This window comes from Barbus barbus (assembly GCF_936440315.1).
Source record: "Barbus barbus genome assembly, chromosome: 35".
In the NCBI taxonomy this organism is placed as follows: domain Eukaryota; kingdom Metazoa; phylum Chordata; class Actinopteri; order Cypriniformes; family Cyprinidae; genus Barbus; species Barbus barbus.
In genome coordinates, this window is record NC_136763.1 from 25276423 (window position 1) to 25298534 (window position 22112).

Here is a 22112-nt window from a genome sequence, read left to right on the forward strand (position 1 = left end):
GAGTATTCAATTTTAATTCAGGATTGTTTTTGCAGAAATAGTGCTAGAATTAAATTAAAATCTGAAAAGTATTTTTCTCAAAAATTAAATATTGTACCCTTTTTCCTAGATAATCATAAATAATTGACAATTATTGGGTGCCAAGCACCAAAGGCTTAAGTGGATGATCAGGTGAAGTGTATCTTTTAAAATATATTGTGGTTTTTATAATTATTGTTAGGACTGATGAGTTGTTACAGCAACATACTCATGTTAAAAAGGGGCAACGTGTTGTCCAAAGGGAAGTCTCCCTTTCACTCCCACTTACTGATAGACTGAAACATTATTTAAAAAAGAAACATTACATTTACGTTGTCCCTGAAACACCCATTCTATATTAACTATTGGTACAATCCCAAACTTAGCAAACAAAGAATTCTCACTACTATTTCCCCATCTGGGTTTAAAGGGCCAACAACACTGTACAAGGACCACAGGTATTTCATTCATTTAGCTGTACAACTTACAAATCATAATAAACAAATTACAACCCCGAACTCTTGTCAGTAAAACAGTGTTTATGTGTGTGTGTATATTCTTAAAAACTCAAGTAAACAGGTAGAAGACTGAGGGACCTTTCTTTAGGCGAATAAGAAGTAAGGAATCCATTGATTCCTTCGGCTTCAGATTCACATAGTTCCAGAACATTTGTTTAAGTGCAGGTCCTTGATGGAGAACTGCACCCTTTGACCAAAGATGTACCTGGGTGCCATAGTCCAACAGCAGCTCTTTTGGTGCACCTCTCAGACTGGACCTTCCTGGTCCTACTCCATGTACGACGGCAGTGCTGGGTAAATGCCTGGACTGAGGGGGCAGCAGTTTAATCTCCCTCGGATAGGAACAATGGGGTTTGATATCATTTACAATACATGATTTGGGACAAGCTTGGATAAAAAACACCAGCAATGAGATCTTTGAGCATATCCCACCCGAGTAAGCTGCTTACTCTAGGCGGAAGGGTTGTGGGACACCAAACATCAGAGCATCCACTCAAGAACCTGTTTGGCACATATGGTCTGACAGTTCATCTGTGGTGGGAATTCTGACGACAGGCTGGTGGACAGACTGGAGAATTCCCTCCAAAAGTGGGTAACAAACTGGATCATCTGTCAGAGGCCACATCCTCCGGAAGACATGGTCATTGACCACCTGGGCCATCTCCCTAGCCAAGATTAGATAGGGACCGAAGTGGTCCTCTATAGAAAACTGATCCACCACGGTGAGGGTTACAAAAAAAAAAAAAAAAAAAACTTTCCCTCTATCTTTCTCTCCACCTAGCTTGTACTTATTTGAGCAATGACTGAGACTTGGTGTTACGAGCACTTCCTCTGTCTGACTGCCTCTTCAAGATGAATCGCTTTTTGTATTCCCCAATTGTAAGTCGCTTTGGATAAAAGCGTCTGCCAAATGACTAAATGTAAATGTAAATGTTACAGCATTGCCATTGGATGAAGAGAGACCATTAACAAAAATCCAGGGCAATAAGTGACCAAAGAAGGAAATTTAACAGACCAACGGGGGTTGATTAGAGGATTTGTTTTGAGTGCACACATTGCACACCCCAACAAACTAACAGATGCCATGGCCTGCCACCAAAAGCACCACAAGCCAGCAACCTCCTTACCCCAGAACAATACATTAGCTTGGAGGCGTGACCCCACTAAAGAATGGCAGTGTGGACTACAGCAGGCATGAATAGTAGAGCCGCCAGGAATTCCCCAGGCACCTGGCTAGGGTCAGGTGACAGCCCCGATAACATGCCCCAAGGGAAAATGTTATCTGGAGGAACATCTAAAAGAACAAAGCCCAACGAGCCTACCTGGTATTCAGCCATTTGGTAGACTGGATGTATTTCTGAATTCTGTGGTCGGACACCACTCTTCAAAAGCCACTGATGTAACTTATTATCATAAGGGTATTCTCAGGAAAGAATCACTCTGACACCCATTCCTGATGTGTCCACCTCTGCCACAAACTGTCATTTAGGATCAAAATCAAACCGTCGGCCCAATCAAAATAGTAGTGTGGTAAACAACAAAATTTGAGATGAGAGACTACAGATGCAAGACAAGTAACATGACAAGAAAGTCTCCAAGACAGGATAGTGTTGTTTGTCCTGTGACTGTGAGGGTTGTGTGAGGAAAGTCAGGAGTGACCCAAAACAATAGGGATGCAGAGGGAGTTAAATAAATCTTAGGTCTTTAGGTCTTCACTGTGATTCCCTGAAGAGTGATTCTATAATTAGAGGTGCATGTCATGTCCATGGACTCTATTATCAATTTTACAAATTTTTAATTAACTGTTGGTCATTAACAATGACCACTTTTATATCAGGGGACATTTCTAATTAATTTAATACAAAAATTCAACAGATATCCATCTTTTATCTTGCAAAAATGGCTTATTCTGTACTGGAAGTTGCTGTTTTTGTGCTGTCTGATTTGGTAAATGTGAGGTTTTGCTCTTCAGATTGGCTCTAAAATAAATTTTTCTGTATATATTTCTTATTCCCAAAATGGCGGCGCGCACAGTCACAGCGGCTTCTCTCTCTCCCGACCGAAAGGTGTTTTCGTGTTTTTTGTCTTGTAAGTCGCAATGTTTTTGCACATCTTCGTCTCGTCTACCTGTCTTTAAGCGCGCATACAGTCGTGAGTTTCTGCTCGATGTCGGCAGAATCACATTTTTTGAGTTAAACTCAGCGCACGCCGAAGAGCTGCGGGACCTCGGTCTGCTCCGAAAGCCTACTCCATCACCGACCCCCACTACTGCATCTCGCCCACAGCGGAGGCGCTACAAGCGGCGTGAGGGGAATCAGAAGAGGGGTAAGCGCGGAGGTATCCGAGCTAGGCTAGCAGCCAACCCACACAAGCCAGCTATCCCCACCATCGTACTGGCAAACGTACGCTCTTTGAACAATAAACTGGACTACATCCGACTACTCCGCTCCACTCAGAGGACTGTAAGAGACTGTTGTGTTTTTGTGTTTACGGAAACATGGCTTAACAACAGCGTACCGGACTGCGCCATACAGCTCGACCAGCTAACATGCTATCGAGCTGACAGAGCTCTCGTCGAGGGAGGTAAGATCCGCGGCGGCGGTCTCTGTGTTTACATCAATGATGCATGGTGTCGCGACGCTGTTGTGGTCTGCAAACACTGCTCACCCCTGGTGGAGTTTATGATTATTAAGTGCCGGCCGTTCTATCTACCGAGGGAATATTCAGCCATACTGCTCGTTGCTGTATACATCCCTCCCAGCTCCAACAACAACAACAGGAGTGAGGCACTAAATGATCTGTACCAGCACACCAGTGAGCAGCAGACAGCCCACCCAGATGCTTTTCTCATCTTGGCCGGGGATTTCAACCACGCAGACTTAAAGTGTGTGTTCCCAAAAATACATCAACACATAGACTTTCCAACAAGGGGAAAAAATACCCTGGACTTTGTTTACACCACCCAGAGAGGAGCTTACAAGGCCCTCCCCCTCCCCCACCTCGGAGCCTCAGACCACATCACTGTCATTCTAATGCCTGCATACAGACCGCTCGTTAAAGTCATCAAACCAGTTCACAAACAGATTCAAGTGTGGCCGGAAGGGTCGTCAGAGGCACTTCAAGACTGCTTTGACACCACTGACTGGAATATGTTTAAACAGGCTGCAACACACAACAACACTACAGACCTCCAAGAGTACTCAGAGACTGTCACTGCCTACATCTCCAAGTGCATTGATGATGTAACAGTCACAAAGTCCATCACTGTCCGGGCCAACCAGAAGCCGTGGATGACAGGGGAGGTCTACAGACTTCTGAAGGCTCGGAACGCTGCCTTTAGAGCTGGAGATGAGGAGGGCCTGAAGACAGCTAGGGCCAACCTATCCCGCGGCATCAGAGAGGCCAAGAGACAGTACTCCATGAGGATAGCCCATCGTTTCAGCGACAGCAGAGACTCTCGGAGCTAGTGGCAGGGGATACAGACCATTACGGACTACAAGCCCCCACCACAGACCTGTGACAGCACCATCCCCCTGCTGAACGAGCTGAATGCCTTCTTTGCTCGCTTTGAGGCACAAAACAGCACCACTGCACAGAAGACCCCACCCCCTCCCGGCGACCAGGTGATGACGCTGTCCCCGGACAGTGTGAGGAGATCCCTCAGCAGGATCAACGCACGCAAAGCTCCGGGTCCTGACAACATTCCTGGGCGTGTACTGAGAGACTGTGCAGTGGAACTCACTGATGTCTTCACAGACATCTTCAACATCTCGCTAAATCAGGCCGTTGTCCCCACATGCTTCAAAGCTACCACCATCATTCCAGTCCCGAAGAAGTCATCTCCATCCTGCTTCAATGACTACCGTCCAATAGCACTCACTCCTGTTCTCATGAAGTGCTTTGAACGGCTAGTCATGCACCACATCAAGTCTGTCCTCCCCCCCTCACTTGACCCCTTCCAGTTTGCATATAGGTCCAACCGCTCGACCGATGATGCCATCGCCACTGCCCTCCACCCAGCCCTCACACATCTGGACAAAAAAGACTCATATGTCAGGATGCTGTTCATAGACTTCAGTTCAGCATTCAACACAATCATCCCTCAACAGCTCACACACAAACTGGTCCAGCTGGGGCTCAACACCTCTCTGTGCAACTGGCTGTTGGACTTCCTGACCGGGAGACCTCAAGCAGTACGGGTTGGCAGTAACACATCCAGCATCATCACACTGATCACTGGGGCCCCCCAAGGATGTGTGCTGAGCCCCCTCCTCTTCACTTTGCTGACCCACGACTGCATACCATCACACAACTTAAACCTGATCATTAAGTTTGCGGATGACACAACTGTGGTGGGTCTCATTAGCAACAGAGATGAGACAAACTACAGGAGCGAGGTGAGCCGCCTGGCCGGGTGGTGCAGTGACAACAATCTCTCTCTGAATGTGGAGAAGACGAAGGAGATTGTTGTTGACTTCAGGAGAGTACACACTCAGCATGCCCCTCTGACCATCAACGGTGCGACTGTGGAGAGAGTGTGCAGCACCAAGTTCCTGGGTGTGCACATCACAGAGGACCTCTCCTGGACTAACAACACTGTAGCACTGGCCAAGAAAGCACAGCAGCGTCTCTACTTCCTCCGCAAACTCAGAAGAGCCAGAGCCCCGGCCCCCATCATGTGCACCTTCTACAGAGGCACCATCGAGAGCATCCTAACCAGCTGCATCACTGTGTGGTATGGCGCTTGCAACGCATCCTGCCGCAAGTCACTTCAGCGCATAGTGAGAGCAGCTGAGAAGATCGTTGCTGTCTCTCTCCCCTCCCTCCAGGACATTTACAGCACCCGTCTCACCCGCAAAGCCCTCCGCATTGCAGGTGATCCCACCAACCCGACACACAGCTTCTTCAGTCTGCTGCCATCAGGGAGGAGACTGCGGAGTCTCCAGACGAGGAGCAGCAGACTGAAGGACAGCTTCATACATCAGGCTGTCAGGAAGCTGAACTCCCTCCCATCCTTGCCCCCGCTCCCCTCTTTTACCCCATGCAACTCTGAACTCTGACACTACGCTGATACTACCCCCCCACACACACACTTAAAAACTGTGACCAGCACCTGTCACTTGTGCAGCACTGGACTGATCACTATCTCATCCAGCATTGACTGCAAACTACCTCTTCGGATGGTCTGATAAAAAGACTGTTCTCCTGTCAATTTAACAGACTGATAAGCTCTTTTTGCACTACACATATATCTGCACAGTTTTGTTTTATTTAACTGGTTTGCACTCTAACTATTCTGACATGTGCCTTGTGTCACTTTATCTTTTTTATTTTTCCACAATGTTCTCAGATTGATAAGCTCTTTTTGCACTACAAATATATCTGCACAGTTTTTTATTTATTTAACTGGTTTGCACTATCTGCCATGCGCCTTATGCCACTTGATCTATTTCTTTATTTTTCTCTACAATGTCCTTATTTGTATAGCTGTATAGTTGTATGTACATATGTTTAAACTGTATTATCTGTATTTGAACGTGTTTAATGTTAACTGTATGCACCAATGGTCTGAGAGTAACGCAATTCCAATTCTCTGTATGTCTGTGCTATACATGTGGAAGAATTGACAATAAAGCAGACTTGACTTGACTTGACTTATAATTATTTGTGCAAAATAATCATTAAATTATGAGAAAGGTGTTTTAAAAAATATTTTGCTCATGCATCTACATTAAATCATCCATTCTGTGTATGTCCGAGAAATCAGTGTCAACTGTGTTACTCACTATCAAACCCCCTATAAATCAGCAATGATTTGTTCCAAAGTCACATGTCCAACATCACTTGATGTATTTTACTTTTTTGTAGGGAAGTTTGAAGACATTGTGGAAAGTCATAACTTCTCCTCTTCAATATTTCATCTATATTATTGTCTGCACGTAGAGTAGATTAATTGACCGTCAACATGTTCTGGTGAACTTGCATCACATGTTATATTTATAAAGATGTAGAGACAGAATATAAAAACATAAGTTAATCAAGGTCATGTACTAACTAGTCCAAGGTCAGCAGTTTGCGCAAGGCCCTAAAATGGCCGAAATGTCAACTGTGTTCCCCATCAGCTGTAACTCAGTTGACAAGGATTAACACGGTTGACATTGTTGGCAAATCAGGGTCAATTTATGCAATTTATAAACACCGAAGAAGGCCTTTGAGGCCTTGTGTCCTTGTCCTACTGGTGATAAAATGTTGAATAAAACAAAAAGAAAAGACTATTTCATGTGAGTGTGGATCATGGTTTTGTGTAATAAGTGATTCAATGGATCAGCGCGCCTAAACGAAAGATCAAGCGACGAAAGAGTGCAGTGCAAACAACTTTTGTGGGTCAATTTATGCTCCCACTTAGTGCTGTTGATAAAAAAAAAATATTCACAAACTATTGTCATTATACGTAAATTACATAGGAATTGCCTAAATACCATGATTTGCATTACAATGGATAAACTGAACTGATCTAATCACGGCCACACTTTCTATGAACTCAGTAGGCCTATCCATAATATTATATACACATTATATTCACATTTGTCAAGGGCTATAATGCATTCAGAATTCCTCATGATTGACTGAAACCTATATAATATTATAGATTTGGCATATATCTGTTTCTGTGCCATTTTTCGTACTGGCCAGGATTTCTACATTGCCTAAAATATCTAGGTTTTGGCTTTTTTTGCGTGTGGTGTATGACTTTGGTTCCTTATGTTTTCGAAACGCTCTCGAGGTACTTTGAATCAAAGCAATATAGAAATCCTGGCCAGGACATGTCCGGGAAGAATGGCATGTATGGTCACCCTAATGTCTGCATAGTCACGACTGATAAAGTGTTATGATGTTATTAAACAAGTCCTTACAACTTGAAGTGTCATGATGCATTATAAAACTTCATTTAACTTTATAATAATGTAATATAGTCATTAACTTTATAATGTATGTTATTATAATATGTGTGTGTTTAAATGGGCTTTATGGATACTACGTTCATACCTGTCAACTGTGTTACTTTGTCAACTGTGTTATGTGTGTGTGTGTTTATGTTATAAATCTTTTAAATGTGAACTAAACCGTCAGACAAAAAGATGGGGATATCTCTCGAGATGGATGTCTTTGGTAAGGATGTGAATAACGCTAAATTCAGCATAATTTGGATTTAAGTTGAAGAAAGTTTCATCCTTCATGATAGCATCTCACAGAACGGCCATTATGATGCCCCAAATTCATATTTTCAAATCAGTTTAGATAACGTAAGCCACTCTTGACCGGTTGTGCAGGTGAGAACACCACCTCATACTGTATAATGAAAAAGCAACAATTATTAGGTTCACCAGCATATACAGGCAGATTATTGATGCATGGCTCAAGAATATCTGGCAGATGGCTAGTAGTCCAGGCACTGGCAAAATGGTATCCTGGTCGGATAAGTCAAACTGACTCAATTGACCCAAGAGCTGGGTGACCCACACAACTAGATCATCCACAGTGAGATAGGAGAGTTTCTCCTCATGATGACATACCATAGCTCCCTGAAGCTCAACAGCATCGTGAAGAAGGGATCCCTGTGCAGTCCATCTCCCTTTAGTTTTAAGCATATCTTATGTACCGACAGCAACAGGGTATTTGATAACCTTATGCCTCGTTTCCACTGAGCGGTACGGTACGGTACAGTTCAGTACGATTCGGTACGGGTAACTCTGATCAGGCCTGCGTTTCCACTGCCAACAGTACCCTTTACTTGATAGGTGTGGTGTATGCCGGAAAGTAGCGATCGACAATAAAGCGCGACAATAAGCACAACTCTGCCTCTTTTATGTCAATAATAGTACACAGTTATATTTACTTACATTTCACTGCTGGTTATACTCTGTATAATTGTGTATGTGACGAATAAAAATCTTGAATCTTGAAAAGTATAAAAGGTTTATATAAGAGGAAATAAAGACAAAAGCAAACAATTTACAGTCAAATGTTTGCTACAGTCAGCGCTGCAAGTTACTACGGTAAAGTTCAAAATAAATATAAAGTTAAACTTTGTGCTCAAAACGATATGACCAGGAACAAATAATAGATTCATGAGACCACGAATGCCTGTTAAATATACACAAAACAAATTGATTCTCGTTTAATCACCACAGAGACATCAGAGCTAGCGGCAGATGTCGGGAGGACTAGCCGAGCGTAAGGCTGCTCGAGGCGGATACATGAGCACGGAGCACCCGGTGATCGCCTGGAGCTTCCAAATCGGCATTGCAAATTTTCAAATAGGCACTATTTCTTTTGAGAAACGGTTATTGTCTGTGTGAAAATATAAAAGTATAAAATACACTGTTATACTTTTTTGTGTGTGTGTGTTTGCGCACTCTGATGCAATAAGCGGAACGAGTGAAGTATCCCCTTGTATCAAACACAAGGGACTATTCTAGTAAACCAATCAAATTCTGCAGTGAGTTTAGCTCCACCCTTTTGATACCCTTTGCTGTGCTAGGTACCCCAACGAAAATCTGTGGTAGAGTTCGGTTCGCTATTTTGGTACCATTCACAACTTCTGACAATGGAAACGGATATAATTGCGTACCGTACCGTACCGTACTGTACCGTACCGCTCAGTGGAAAAGAGCCATTCGTTTCACTGGTTCCAGAGAACCAAAACACAAATTGCCTTATTGTAGCACCACATAGTGTTGAACAGATGTGTGTCTGGGTACATTTGGGACCATCCTGACAAGTTTGGGGTCTCTGTGATTTACAGTCTAGATCCATACACTTTTAGGGAAGAAGAAGAAAATCAGTACAAATGTAAGGTTTTCAGCACCTTTTCAAGAACCTTTTTAAGAACTATTTTCAAAGAACCACCTAAAATTGTCTGCTTTCATTAGGTATAAATGTTTTTAATTTTTGCATTTACAGATTAACTAAAATCTGACAATGATGCCAATATTTATTGTTCAAGCTATATTTGTAAAATTGAGTGAAAAAAAATTAAAAACTTTTGAGTCATACAGTGAATTTAAGAGAATAAAATGAGGGAAGTGGCCAGCCTCAGAGAGGAGGAGGCGCTTAATTCACATGCTTTGCACACTGCATTTTAGTCATATGCTCTTCTCTGTGGCGTGACACTGAAATTAGACCTCTATTCACACCTCTCTTTATGCTGCACTATTTTTATGGCTGTAATCTGACACCGCTTTGGTGTCCTATCAGCACCAAGGACATAATTCACCTCAAAGAGGCCCAACAGCAAATCATAGTAAGCCAATAAATTTCCCTATCAGAGCTCAGCCAATAGGTTGTGAGCATTAAATCTCACGTCATGCTGGTGGCCAATGGCATGTCAAAGGCAATATATCTAAAGCAGAGCCTCTTAACGGCTGCTGCATTGCTGCTGGGAATGGGGTAAACATTCATAAAGCAGTCAAAAAAGGTTCAGAAATGTGAAACATCCATTTGGCTTGTGTTTTTTAGGTTAGATTATGCATACAAAAAAAATGAGATCCAATGTGTGGTTCATAACAACAAAGTTAGGATTAGGAAACAACAGAAACAAAGACAAAAACAGAAGTTTTTAGCCAAACAAAAGGAAGAAAAGGAAGTCGCCTGTAATGTTGTCATTGTCAAGTAACTTACAGCGTCGTTTATGTCTTTTCCGTGTCATTCACTACTCCTAGTTGTCCATCATATACACACTTCAGAATATATGCAGAAATGCTTTGCTTACTGTTTCATGAATGCTGCTAATTACGATAAATACTTGATTTACATTTGATTATTTACACAACTGCATGAAAATCAACAGAATGAATGTTCATTTTCAGTTGAAAGCAAGTTACTGTAGCTTACCAACTTTCAGTTGATTTTGATATTTTTAAACCATCTTTTATCAGTTTCTTAAGCTTTTCAACCAGAAAGACTAATCATTTCCAGATAATCATGTAAAAAGTATCAAATGTCAAGATAAATATTCTAAATCTGCATAATGACCACTAAAAGCAATGTAATAAATGTTTGCACTGCTGTGTACAGCATTTTTACACAAGTGCCTAAAACCTTTCAAAGTAATGAAGCTTTTCTTCAAGCATCTTGGAGACGTTGACACAGTTCTTTTGGATTCAGTCTGTCTCAGTGCTTTTTGTTTTTGTTTTTTGCCCTGTTACTTCATGTCATCCCAGATGGACGAAGGTGAGACCAGATCTCTGGCTGTTGTCAGACTCCCTGTGCAAACAATAATCTCACTGGATTATTACAGTTAATGGCTAAATTGATGTTTGGAAAAGTAAACTGATATTTCCTACTGACACGCTACAGCAAAAGATAGAAATAGCTGACTTAAAACCATGGTTCAAGACTTTTGCAAAGTAGTATATTAATAGTTGACAAATTAGCAAAAACAGTATTTAATCATAGTGACAAAATAAAGATTCGCCTTGGGAAAAAAACACAAATAATGATTAATTTAATTAATTAATTAAAAGGGACATTGCCAAATATTGGCAAAAAAATTGATTGGGATGCATATATTAAAGGCAGATGATATTAGAATATTACAAAATCAATTAAGGCTAAAGTATTTAGAAGCAGAAATGGAAGAGAAGAAATCATTTCTACAAGGTTATGGTTAGGGTGCACAAGACACAATAACACAACACATTTCTAATGAATAGGTTAAATGCAGATGTATAAATGTGATGCATGCAAACGAAATGAAGCTAATAAACTGTAGGAAAGTTATGGAAGAAATCATTTCAAGCATATATTACCAAAACAGGGAGGAAATAGGCTTTGAAATAATCCGTTGGAAGTTGTTAGGGCATCAACTAATTTGTTGCATTATACTGGCCTTATCAGTAGAAACCAAAAAAGCCATGATTTAACACAATAGGTGGCGGTATGCACTTTGAACGCTAGTCTTTATCCCGCGATGAAAACAGAAGAAGAACGCGTCGCGCTGCCAGCGGGCGCGCGCACGTACAGTGGATGCGAGCTTGCGCGAGGTCTGCTGTCAGTCACTGGGAGACCGCCATGTCCAAAGAGGTACAAACCCTCAAAAATAGTATGATTGCAGCATATAGATTGCATTATAACTCTTTAGTATTTAGTGCTTGTCATGAAGTCAGATGTAAAAGAGTGAAATAATTTAATTACAGAATTAGATTTTTGGTAAAAGCGCCAGTTTTCCTCGCGGCTTCGTCTCATTTCTTTGTTCGCAGCCGAGGCTCGTGAGCTAAACATGAGCTAAAACGCATTTCTTTTGTTTTGAATGTGTTTCAGCCCTTCATTTTGCTTTCATCTGTGCTTTCCTAAAATCAGCGTTTCTTTGCATTAATGTATTTTTCCATCCAAAATCTGCATTTTATTTTGGTGGCGCTGTAGGCCGCACAGATGCGCTCGTGCATCACGGATCGATTTTAATATGCGTGATATTGATACATTAACACGGTAGTTCAGTTTGCATCCTTTGCTTTAAAGAAACTTGTTCTCTTTTGTGTTGGGTTTTTGCAAGACGAGTGCAGGGAAAACGCCTAGATAGCTCATTTTAAATCTGCTGTTTCTGTTTGAATGCATTTAGAGCTGTTTGTGTAATGTTTAATGGTTTTGATTCCCAAAGCAACAGACCCCCCGTGAGCCCGAGCAGCTCCGAAAGCTCTTTATCGGGGGCCTCAGTTTTGAGACAACAGATGAGAGTCTAAGGGCCCACTTCGAGCAATGGGGGACTCTTACAGACTGTGTGGTGAGTACATCATTCACATGCTAATGAATGGCTCTGAAACCAGCTGCTGAGGTCTTTTCTTTGCCCCTGTCTGCTCACAGGTGATGAGGGACCCCAACACAAAGAGGTCGAGGGGTTTTGGGTTCGTGACCTATAGTTCTGTGAATGAGGTGGATGCGGCGATGGATGCTCGTCCGCACAAAGTGGACGGAAGAGCTGTTGAACCCAAGAGGGCAGTGTCTAGAGAAGTAGGTGTTCATTCTGAGAAACCTTGCAATCAGCGTTCCCGTGCTTATAAAGTCAAATTCAATCATTTTTGTTGTATTGTCTTTTTATCTAGTGATCCCTGTGAATTAATAAGTTACAATTTTATTTGTTTGTATATTGCAATAATTGCTCTTACGCTGATTTCAGGACTCGTCCAAACCAGGCGCTCACTCCACTGTTAAAAAAATGTTTGTGGGTGGAATCAAAGAAGACACGGATGAGGAGCATCTGCGCGAGTATTTCTGCCAGTTTGGTAAAATTGACGAGGTGAACATCATGACTGAGAAGAACAGTGATAAAAGGAGGGGCTTCGCCTTCATAACATTTGATGACCATGACGCTGTTGACAGGATTGTCAGTAAGTGACTGCCACTCATTAGTGTCCACTATCTATAGCAGTTTTAGACCCCAGTTACAAGCTGGCATTTGTATCGCGATGCATCATTTCTAACATATTTGCATTGGTGAAACCCGATTTATTTATATTTAATTATTAGTAGATGTGATTTACTTGTATTATTTAGAAATTGACCAATAATTTGTGACCAATATTTTATATGTAGAATGAGTTATCACCGCTGCAACCTGAATATGCCGTATCACAACACTATGGAGAGCGAGGCGTTAGAAGTCAGAAGGCACTTAATTTAGGATTTTCTGTCTGTCTGAACCAAAGAAATAAAAGCAAATGTCTGTACCATATTAAAATGCATAGCATCATATATATATATATATATATTATTTTTTTTTCCATTGCATCGTATTGCACTGAATCGCATTGTGTTGAATCAAATCAAAATCTGATCGTAATGGGGTGAATCACATCACATAGCTGCTTCATATGTATCTGTAATGCATCGTATTGTTGGCTGTGCATCGAGATGTGTATCGCATTGGCCTCAGTTCTGGAGATGCACATCCCTAATATGTGTGTGTCTCTTAACACTCTTCATTTTTATTTTTTTCATTTAACCCACAGTACAGAAATACCACACAGTGAACGGACACAACTGTGAAGTCAGGAAAGCTCTCTCCAGAGAGGAAATGAACAGGGTGTCAATGAATCAACGAGGTAAGAATTACACACACAACACAGAAAATAAAATGTGCCACAGCATCATTTTTATTTTGTTGCATAGCTCTTTGATGTTTTGTTAGAAAGACCTGAACTATAAAAATAACCTTTTCATGAAACTCATCTTATAGGCGGGCGAGGAGGAGGAGGTGGAGGCGGTGGTGGAAACTTTGGCAGAGGTGGAGGATATGGAGGTGCAATTTTGCATATTATGTTCTCGTTTCTGTTTTATAGTTTGTAGTGGTTTATCGCAGATTCTCAAAGTCCGTACCGTACTAAACATAAAATTGAAAGATTATGCAGACATCCTCAAATGTGCATAATTGTTTTTAACCCTAAGTGGTTAGATTAATCCTACTTCATCTTACTTTGAACGATGCATATTTCATCATGGAATAATTGGAAATGATTATTTAGGTTGTAAGGAAATGCAATAACACACTGACTCACCTACTGGTCCACAGTGTTCCTTAAGAGTTATTCATTTTGAAATGTTTCTCTTGTAGGTGGATATGGAGGAGGAGGAAGAGGTGGAGGCGATGGATATAATGGCTACGGAGGGAATGGTATATATAAAGATTTTAAGAATGTGATTCACATTACACTTGACCGTTCAACAGTGTTTCCATGATAATGTTTATCTTAGGGGTGTGAGATATTTATCGTCTGCGATAATATCATAAATGTTGTTTTAACAATGTGCAATTCGACAATATCGAGTATTTTGCAAACACCAGACAAAACACCTACGGAGCGCACGCATACATTAGCCTACGTGGTGATGAAGTGGGTTAAACGGTGCACGTGCGCATTATTTCACTCCAAGATTCAGTCATTAAAATGCATTAAGAATGATCGCAAAATTCAAGATATGAGGGCAGAAAATGTATATATTTACGTTTCATGCTGTTTTTTTCTTCAAAAATAAGCATGATTACAAATGTGATATTGATTTTATACAACAGTTCAATAAACAATAAGTTAATATTAAGAGACTTACTTTTTAGACCCCATATTGCCTGTTTTTGCTCCATTTTGCTGACAGCACTGTTTTGCGTCTCAGCAAAATGACAGTGCTTCGTTCTTGAATGAATCAGCCGTTAAATGATTCGGTTCAGTCGCAATGACTTTCTGCCACCTACTGGCGGTTTTAATTTCACATTTAAAGTCTATTTTCATTTTTAAAATAATCAGTATTCAATCTTTTATTTTTAATATGTAAAAAAATATATACATTTGTAACTGGTTAAAGCACTCCATGTCCCTCTGAGCTGCATTAAACAGTGTGTAAATGCATCTAAATGCCACTTCGCATGCAACTTCTGCAAAGATTAATTTTGATGATACTGGTTTCATTTGTTTGGTAAGCCTATATGTGCATTATCTTAATTGACTGATTAAATGTAACAATTTGACTCAAAAGATGTACACTTTTATGAAAAAATTGCTTTATTAAAGGTAAAAATCAATTTAAACTTAAATGAAAAGATTAAAAGGGTCACATTATAAAGTCTTGATTTAGTTTTGGGGGTGTACTAGAACATGCTCTCATGCTTGGTGGTTTGAAAATCACATTATTTTTCACATCATTTACATTATTACTATACCTTTCTCCCCAGCCTGACACAAACGACTCGATTAGTTCTGGGTTTGATGAAGGCCCGCCTTCCGAAAAACTAAATGTGTTGTGATTGGTTAGCTGTCCCAGTGCGTTGTGATTGGTTAACAGCTTAGACGACGTTTCAGTATTGCCATATCAGTTCAGACCCCCAGAATATTGAACAAGAGGATCGTGCAGAACCTTTGCATGCACGGATATTGCTAGACATATTAAAGTGGTAATGTTATAGTTGTTGTTGTTTTTGTTTTTGGATAAATCAGGTTTTAGATGGGATGTCAACAACAGCTTAATAATAACTGCGTTGACTATGTACAGATAAGTGCAACGGTAATATGTTTATTGTTCTTTAATTCTAACATTATAACATGAATTGCACTGAAACTGTTATACAGTTGAATTTATTTATAAATAGTCCCACAGACTTACACTGTTTGTGGCGGCATATATATGCAAATGAATTCTCTGCCAGCAGGAAGCTCTGGTGGAGCGGGAGAGAGCGAGGTTTGTCCGGTAACGCTGCACACAAAGCAGAGCTCTGCTCACAAACGCTGCTTTATCAGACATTACATGCAAGATGAAATGAAAATGACAGAAATACAGTGATATAAAAACACCGCACTGGGTTTCGACTTTGAAACGTGCTCCTCAGCCCCCAACCATTCAAATTTCTGTAGGCGGGATTTACAATTTGTGATGTCATAAATACAGGAAAGCAACTTTGTAGTCCAAACGAGCCGTTCGCTGTAGTTCTTGAAAAGGGATTTTTTAAAAACTAAATATCTCCCTTTGGAGTGGACTTTGAGATTTGTAACTTTGTAGATCTTTTTATGCCCAAACATACACACTACACTGACTAAAATTCAAAAAGTGAAAAAGCATAATAGGACCCCTTTAATTAATCACTGATGTGAACTGACCACAAAGAATATGAAGAATATCAAAAACTGCAGCTGTCCACGGTAGTCAGATATCAGCACAATAACACACACTGCAAAATATCGTCTAATTATCTTTATCAAAAATTTCAATATCGCACACCCCTAGTTTATCTCTCATTTCTTTATCAGGCGGCTATGGTGGAGGTGGACCTAATTACAGTGGCAACCGTGGTTATGGAGGAAGCGGCGGAGGTGGTGGCGGCTATGGAAACCAGGGTGGAGGCTACGGTGGCGGCGGGGGCAGCGGTGGCTATGATAACTACAACAATGGTGGTGGTGGTGGAGGCAACTTTGGAGGAGGTCAGTTACCTTGTGAACCATTTTGTCATGTTCTTATTTTGTTCTCTTTTTTTTTTTTTTTTATTCTTTGTGTTCAGTTATAGGATGTGCGAGTAAAGTTCTCCTGCCGAGCTGCCTCTGTAGAAAATAAGATTTTAAAGAATCGCTGTATTTTTGCAGGCAACTTTGGAGGTGGAGGTGGTGGAGGCGGCGGCGGCTACAACGACTTTGGCAACTTCAACAATCAATCTTCCTCTAACTACGGCCCAATGAAGGGAGGAAACTACGGAGGTGGTGGAAGGAGCGGTGGTGGCCCATATGGCGGTGAGTGAACGTTGCAGGTTTATTGAATAAGTACATTTGAATTCAAACCATTTCCATTCCACGCTGAAATGTTTTGAGATGTCAGATGTCTCAATCACGGTTCTTTTATAGGTGGTTATGGAGGAGGCTCTGGTGGTGGTTATGGAGGAGGCTCTGGTGGGCGGAGGTTTTAGATTCCAGGGTAAGAATTGCCCCACGTATAGAAGAGGCCTCTGAAGTTAGCCATTAGTTTGTTTTTAGCTCATCCATGTCCAAACATCTCATAAGATGCGTAACCTATGCAAATGTTAGCCCGTAATCACTCTTCAATTGGTCGGTAAATGAGTAAAACTATCGAGTTTTCAGTGCAGGGGATCCAGCAGCAAACCTTCAAATCTAATAAAGCTAAGGTCCAGTATCACGAGACGAATGTTGATTTTGAGTTGCTCTCCAAACCTTCTGGCTGCAGCACATGCAAACTCATCCCCATTGTCCTAACCATGCAGTCTTAGCTGACCTGAAGGTTTGCTTCTGTGCTACTACTACTCATTCCCCTCCAGTTCAGCTCTTGATAAAGACAAAGCAAGGTTGCAAAGTGTAACTGAATTTATGTTCCATATTGTCCAACAGGCCACAGTACTTAGAGGAGAGCCAGAGAGAGATGACAGGGAAAGGAGAGAAGCAAGCAGGTTTACACCTAGATCTGCCCAGCCAAGCAGTGTGGTGGCGATATTAACGTCTGCCATACGAAGAGAACGTGTTCAATAGGGGAGGAAAATCATGTGGGAATGGGGATGGGGGGTTTGAAGGTGTTAAAAAAAGAAGAAAAAAAGGAACGTTTCAAAAGTACTCTTGTCCTGGAAGACATTTACTAGTTTGTAGTTTTCCCTTTTTTTTTTTTTGTCTGTGAAGTGCAAAGCATTCCAATGAGATTTTATGCAGGGTTTAATTGTTGTGTTGGCTTTTCTCTTGAACCAGTAGGGTGTCTGTCTTTTTTCTTTCACATTTTTTTTTTATTTTTTTTCCCCCTTTTTTTAATGTGAACAGTCACCAATCAAGATTAAATAAACCGCTCCAGTTTTTTTATTTAATTGCATTCGTCAGTGTTTTGATTTGGTAAATTGTGAATAATCGCCCAGATGCATGAATGAGTGATTGTGTTTTACGCAACAGACCAACAGCAGGTTCTGATGCTGTTGGGTATTTGTCTTTTGTCGATGTAGATTTAAAGCTTTACCCTAAAGTCACTTTGACCTTCGGTTAAAGCATTCATAAGCCTGGGTTACTGGATAATTAATGTAACGCTGGTTTGTTTCAACTTTCATGTGAAATCCCTGTAAAGAAATCCGAAATCTATGAATTGAACTTCAGCAAAACTTTAATTAGCTTGTTCATATATATATATATTTATAATTGGGCCTAGCACACGTTCTGGTTCATGTTTTGGACAAACGATGTTTCTTTGTTTGAGTTCCGCTGGGGAATGAAATCCATAAGAGGATTTTTTAGCAACTCTGAATTGCCGCCTGAAGGCAATCTTGCACGTAAGCGGTCAGAATATCTGATGAAGTGCCAGCAAAGATTCTAGCCATCGGGAGGAGCCAGCTTAAAGGCTAGCCAAAGAGAAGAGACTTTTCAGAAGCGGTCCATCGAAGAGAGGCTAGCCATTGGGATGAGCCAGCTGAGAGGCTAGCTTATTGGAATCGCCAGCAGTCTTATTGAGAACAGATGATTGCTGTTGTAAGACTAGCGAGAAACAGCTACCAAAGTAAGGTATTTAACATACCAGACTGGTAGGTAAGAGGAGAATTTTAGTTTTTTTTTTTTCATGTGAATTATTTGTGCTCATCAAAATTAGGTAACAGTGTAAAGATTTTGTTGCTTGGTTGTTTTCGTGGTTGTGGTGAAAACATAAGTGCCGAACTATCACAGTGAGCAAGTTTTCAACTGTGTTTTAAGTAAGGTTCGGTATCTAATTTTATGTTGTAAAATTAGTCTTTTGTGTCAGTGGTGCATGAGACACTTATGACTATACACTTTCTGTGCTTGGCTACATGTCTTTGTTTCTCTCCTTATTTTGGTTTTAAGTCGGTTAATTCTTTTTCCAGGGATATAAACTGGTGGATTTTATACCTGCGACTCTGTTACCGCCAGTTCAAATGGCTGGTGATCTCGAAGGTGAGTGCTTGTCGTTAGATTTATTTATATTTTTAGATAATGTATCCTTTTTCAAGTTGGTTCCCCAATTATTATTTTCTTTACTTCTAGGGTAGCTAAAGACTGACGCCTACCCCGAAACAACAACTGCACAAACAATTTAACATTGCGTTCTTTTGCTGTTTTGTCTACGTTGGCAGATGGTCAGAATATTTGACTTGGTAAGCTGTTTTAAATGAACTGTAAGTGTCTATTTTAAATGTAAAGTTGTATTTGATCTGTACGGTCATACAATTTTGTATTGTTAACTTTGTTTAAACCCTTTTTTTTCCCACCACAGGTTGATAGAGCGCCGAGTCAAAAACCAAACAATAGCTGCTGGACAGCATTAAAGATTTTATCTTTTCATAAACATATTTTTTTTATAGTGTTTTAATAAAATTTTAAACATTAAGTATGAGATCAAATGCTTTATTTACCAAAGCAGTGATTTTCACCTATTTATATTTCATGATTTCTTCTATCAGCTAGGATTAAAAGCATATATAACAGGCCATAGAAAAATGAATCAAGGGGTTTAACGATCAAGTGATAAAGGGTCTGTTGCATAATGTCAACAGATCAGTTGAGTTGTCTGAGAAATGTGAGCAATAAAATATATTTTGAATTATAGTTCAACTTCAACTTTATTTATAAAACACTTTCAAGACCACAATGTGGAGACCAAAGTGCTGTACAGGAAGATTAAATAAAAATATAGAGAGGGAGGCCTGACTCACACCCAGATACAATGCATTGCAATAATCCAAACGAGATGACACAAAAGCATGCACAACTTTCTCCAAATCATCAAAAGAAAGGATAGACTTCAACTTAGATATAGATCTAAGATGGAAAAAACTATTTTTAACTACAGCATTAATCTGACGATCAAATTTGAGCTCAGAGTCAAAAATGACATCAAGGTTTTTCACTCTAGAAAGCTTTTTCCCAGGAAGTAACCCCAGGCAGTCAGTGACATCATCCACACATCCCTTTTTACCAAATAAAATAAACTCAGACTTGTTCTCATTCAGTTGGAGAAAATTGTTAGCTAACCAACACTTAACCTCAGCCAAACAATCATACAAAGATTGAATGGAAAAATGATTCTTGTGTTTCAATGGCAAATAAATTTGTGAGTCATCAGCATACAAATGATAATGAATGCCATGTTTTTCAAAAATTGTTCCTAGAGGGAGCATATAAAGGGAGAACAAAACCGGTCCCAGGATTGAACCCTGAGGAACCCCACACATGAGAGGGGCAACAGATGAAGAGTAATTCCCTAGATTGACTGAAAAGTCCTATCTTTTAAGTATGAGGAAAACCATTCTAAGAGACCATGTTGGCATTCAGGGTTTAGCCTAAGACGATCAATGAGTATCTTATGGTCAACTGTGTCAAATGCCGCGGTAAGATCTAAAAGTAACAGAACGACACAACTTCCAGAATCAGCACCACTTAGAATATCATTAGTTTCATTAGTTACATGAACATTTGGATTCAAAGCTCAATATCACTGGTTGAAGCACTTGACGGCTACCATATGAGCAAGGTTTTTCATGACCATTCTTGGCCAAATATTTTAGTTGTATACATATAGACCTGAATGTTAAGTAATACATTTTACTTACCATGGTGCAAATAAATATGCATGAATCCGTTGCACTATTTTACAGTCCTGTTCTGCGTGAAGTAATTGCCATAACTGGGTAAAAACTAGTTACAAAACCTGAACTTGCCCCTCAGCCTAACTTTAGCCCATATATTACTCATAAAGTGCAACCCATTTATCAAATGTAGATTTAGCTGTGTATGAGCTGCATACAAATATGCAATATTCTAAATTGAGCAGGTGCTATATTTTACTCCTACTAATAAGCATAAAGTATAAAGTGATCAAATGCTTGATTTTGTGGAGTGATTTTCTAAATGTTAAAATTGTGGATTAGCATTCTTTTATTAAAGGGGAATCGTGATGATAACAGGATGGTAAAAGCCTTGAATAAAGACGATGCATTTTATTTTTTGAATGTGTTTGTTTTAATCAAAATGTTTTGTTTCTACATGACTAAGAATTTAAAAGGGTTACTGTGGGTGTTAATAAAGTCTTAATTCACCCTTCCACAAATTAAGGCCTTAAATCAGAGCAGAAAGTCTAATATAATTAAGTATATTTGTTTTACAATACAAATATCTACGTTTTGTTAAATCAAGATACATTTATTTGAGATGGCAAAATATCTAATATAAAAATGATATCTAATACATCTCATGCTGTGCTTCCTAGACATTTACATGTAGAGACTACATATTGGTGTATTATGTGATACATCAATACCCTAGATAGATTATGGAGATATAAGTTCAACCAAATGTGAAATGATTTTATCTATACCAGGAGGAGGAGTGTGTGTGTAAGTAAGTAGAGCATTTACTACCCTTCTCTTTAAACCAAGAATGCCAATTTGGTGCTCTGATGAGAAGCCTCAACTTTTGCCGAAGCCATTTCTGTTCCTTCTCCTCTGTTGGGTGAGAAATTAGGCACAATCTAGATGAGGCAAAACAGCTGCCAGGACAAGCACATTTTCAGCAGGATGCTAAGAGAATGAATGTGTTGTGTACAGCTTAATGAGGGGAATGTTTGAGATTTGACTAGTGGTGGCTAAGAGAGATTTTACTAATGTCCTTTAATCTTTTCCAAGACGCTATAAATATATAAACTGCACACACACACACAGTTTACTAACATGTACTGTTTCCAGAAAGCAACACTGAACTAGTCACATTGTCAAGGCTTCTAACATATTAGCAGCAATTTTACTGGAAGCCAAAATATTAAAATCATTCAGCACTGCTTCCCTGCGGAGGCGCCGGAGATCAATTAAAAGCTAATAGCACTGATCATTTACGGTATTACAAATCTACAAAAAATATTTTTGGTAGGCAATGACCTGTATTGGTATGTATGTATTAACCCATTTCATTTAGCCTACAGTTTTGCCGTAGGACTGAAGTCATGAAAGAGCCCATTTGACCAAGTTTTGGTGAGAAACTCTGAACTACACAACACACAATGACCTTTCCAAACGGCCTGCTGGCTACCTATAGCAGATATGATCTTCTACATATT

General features: G+C 40.1%; 1 protein-coding gene across 2 annotated transcripts; it reads left to right on the forward strand.

Moving 5' to 3' along the window:
• The first annotated feature begins 11543 nt into the window (after window positions 1-11543).
• Window positions 11544-19395, forward strand: LOC306855086 (heterogeneous nuclear ribonucleoprotein A1-like). 2 transcript variants are annotated; one of them, XM_079393530.1, is made up of 13 exons: window positions 11544-11621; window positions 12196-12318; window positions 12399-12545; window positions 12712-12922; window positions 13544-13636; window positions 13771-13833; window positions 14146-14205; window positions 16328-16498; window positions 16658-16801; window positions 16913-16982; window positions 17411-18958; window positions 19049-19158; window positions 19278-19395. In XM_079393530.1, exons 1-10 carry the CDS (start codon window positions 11565-11567, stop codon window positions 16972-16974), a joined length of 1131 nt encoding a protein of 376 aa, XP_079249656.1. In that variant the 5' UTR covers window positions 11544-11564; the 3' UTR covers window positions 16975-16982; window positions 17411-18958; window positions 19049-19158; window positions 19278-19395. The 2 variants fall into 2 exon arrangements, with proteins under 2 accessions (XP_079249656.1, XP_079249655.1); XM_079393529.1 differs by having other exon boundaries at window positions 16913-18958.
• Window positions 19396-22112: the final 2717 nt, after the last annotated feature.

Bases quoted from the DNA above. Each gene is read 5' to 3' on its own strand.
- LOC306855086 (XM_079393529.1), top strand. From the start codon at position 11,565: ATGCGAGCTTGCGCGAGGTCTGCTGTCAGTCACTGGGAGACCGCCATG. The intron at 16,499-16,657 runs GTCAGTTACCTT...GTATTTTTGCAG, and splicing joins TGGAGGCAACTTTGGAGGAG to GCAACTTTGGAGGTGGAGGT. The intron at 16,802-16,912 runs GTGAGTGAACGT...GTTCTTTTATAG, and splicing joins CGGTGGTGGCCCATATGGCG to GTGGTTATGGAGGAGGCTCT.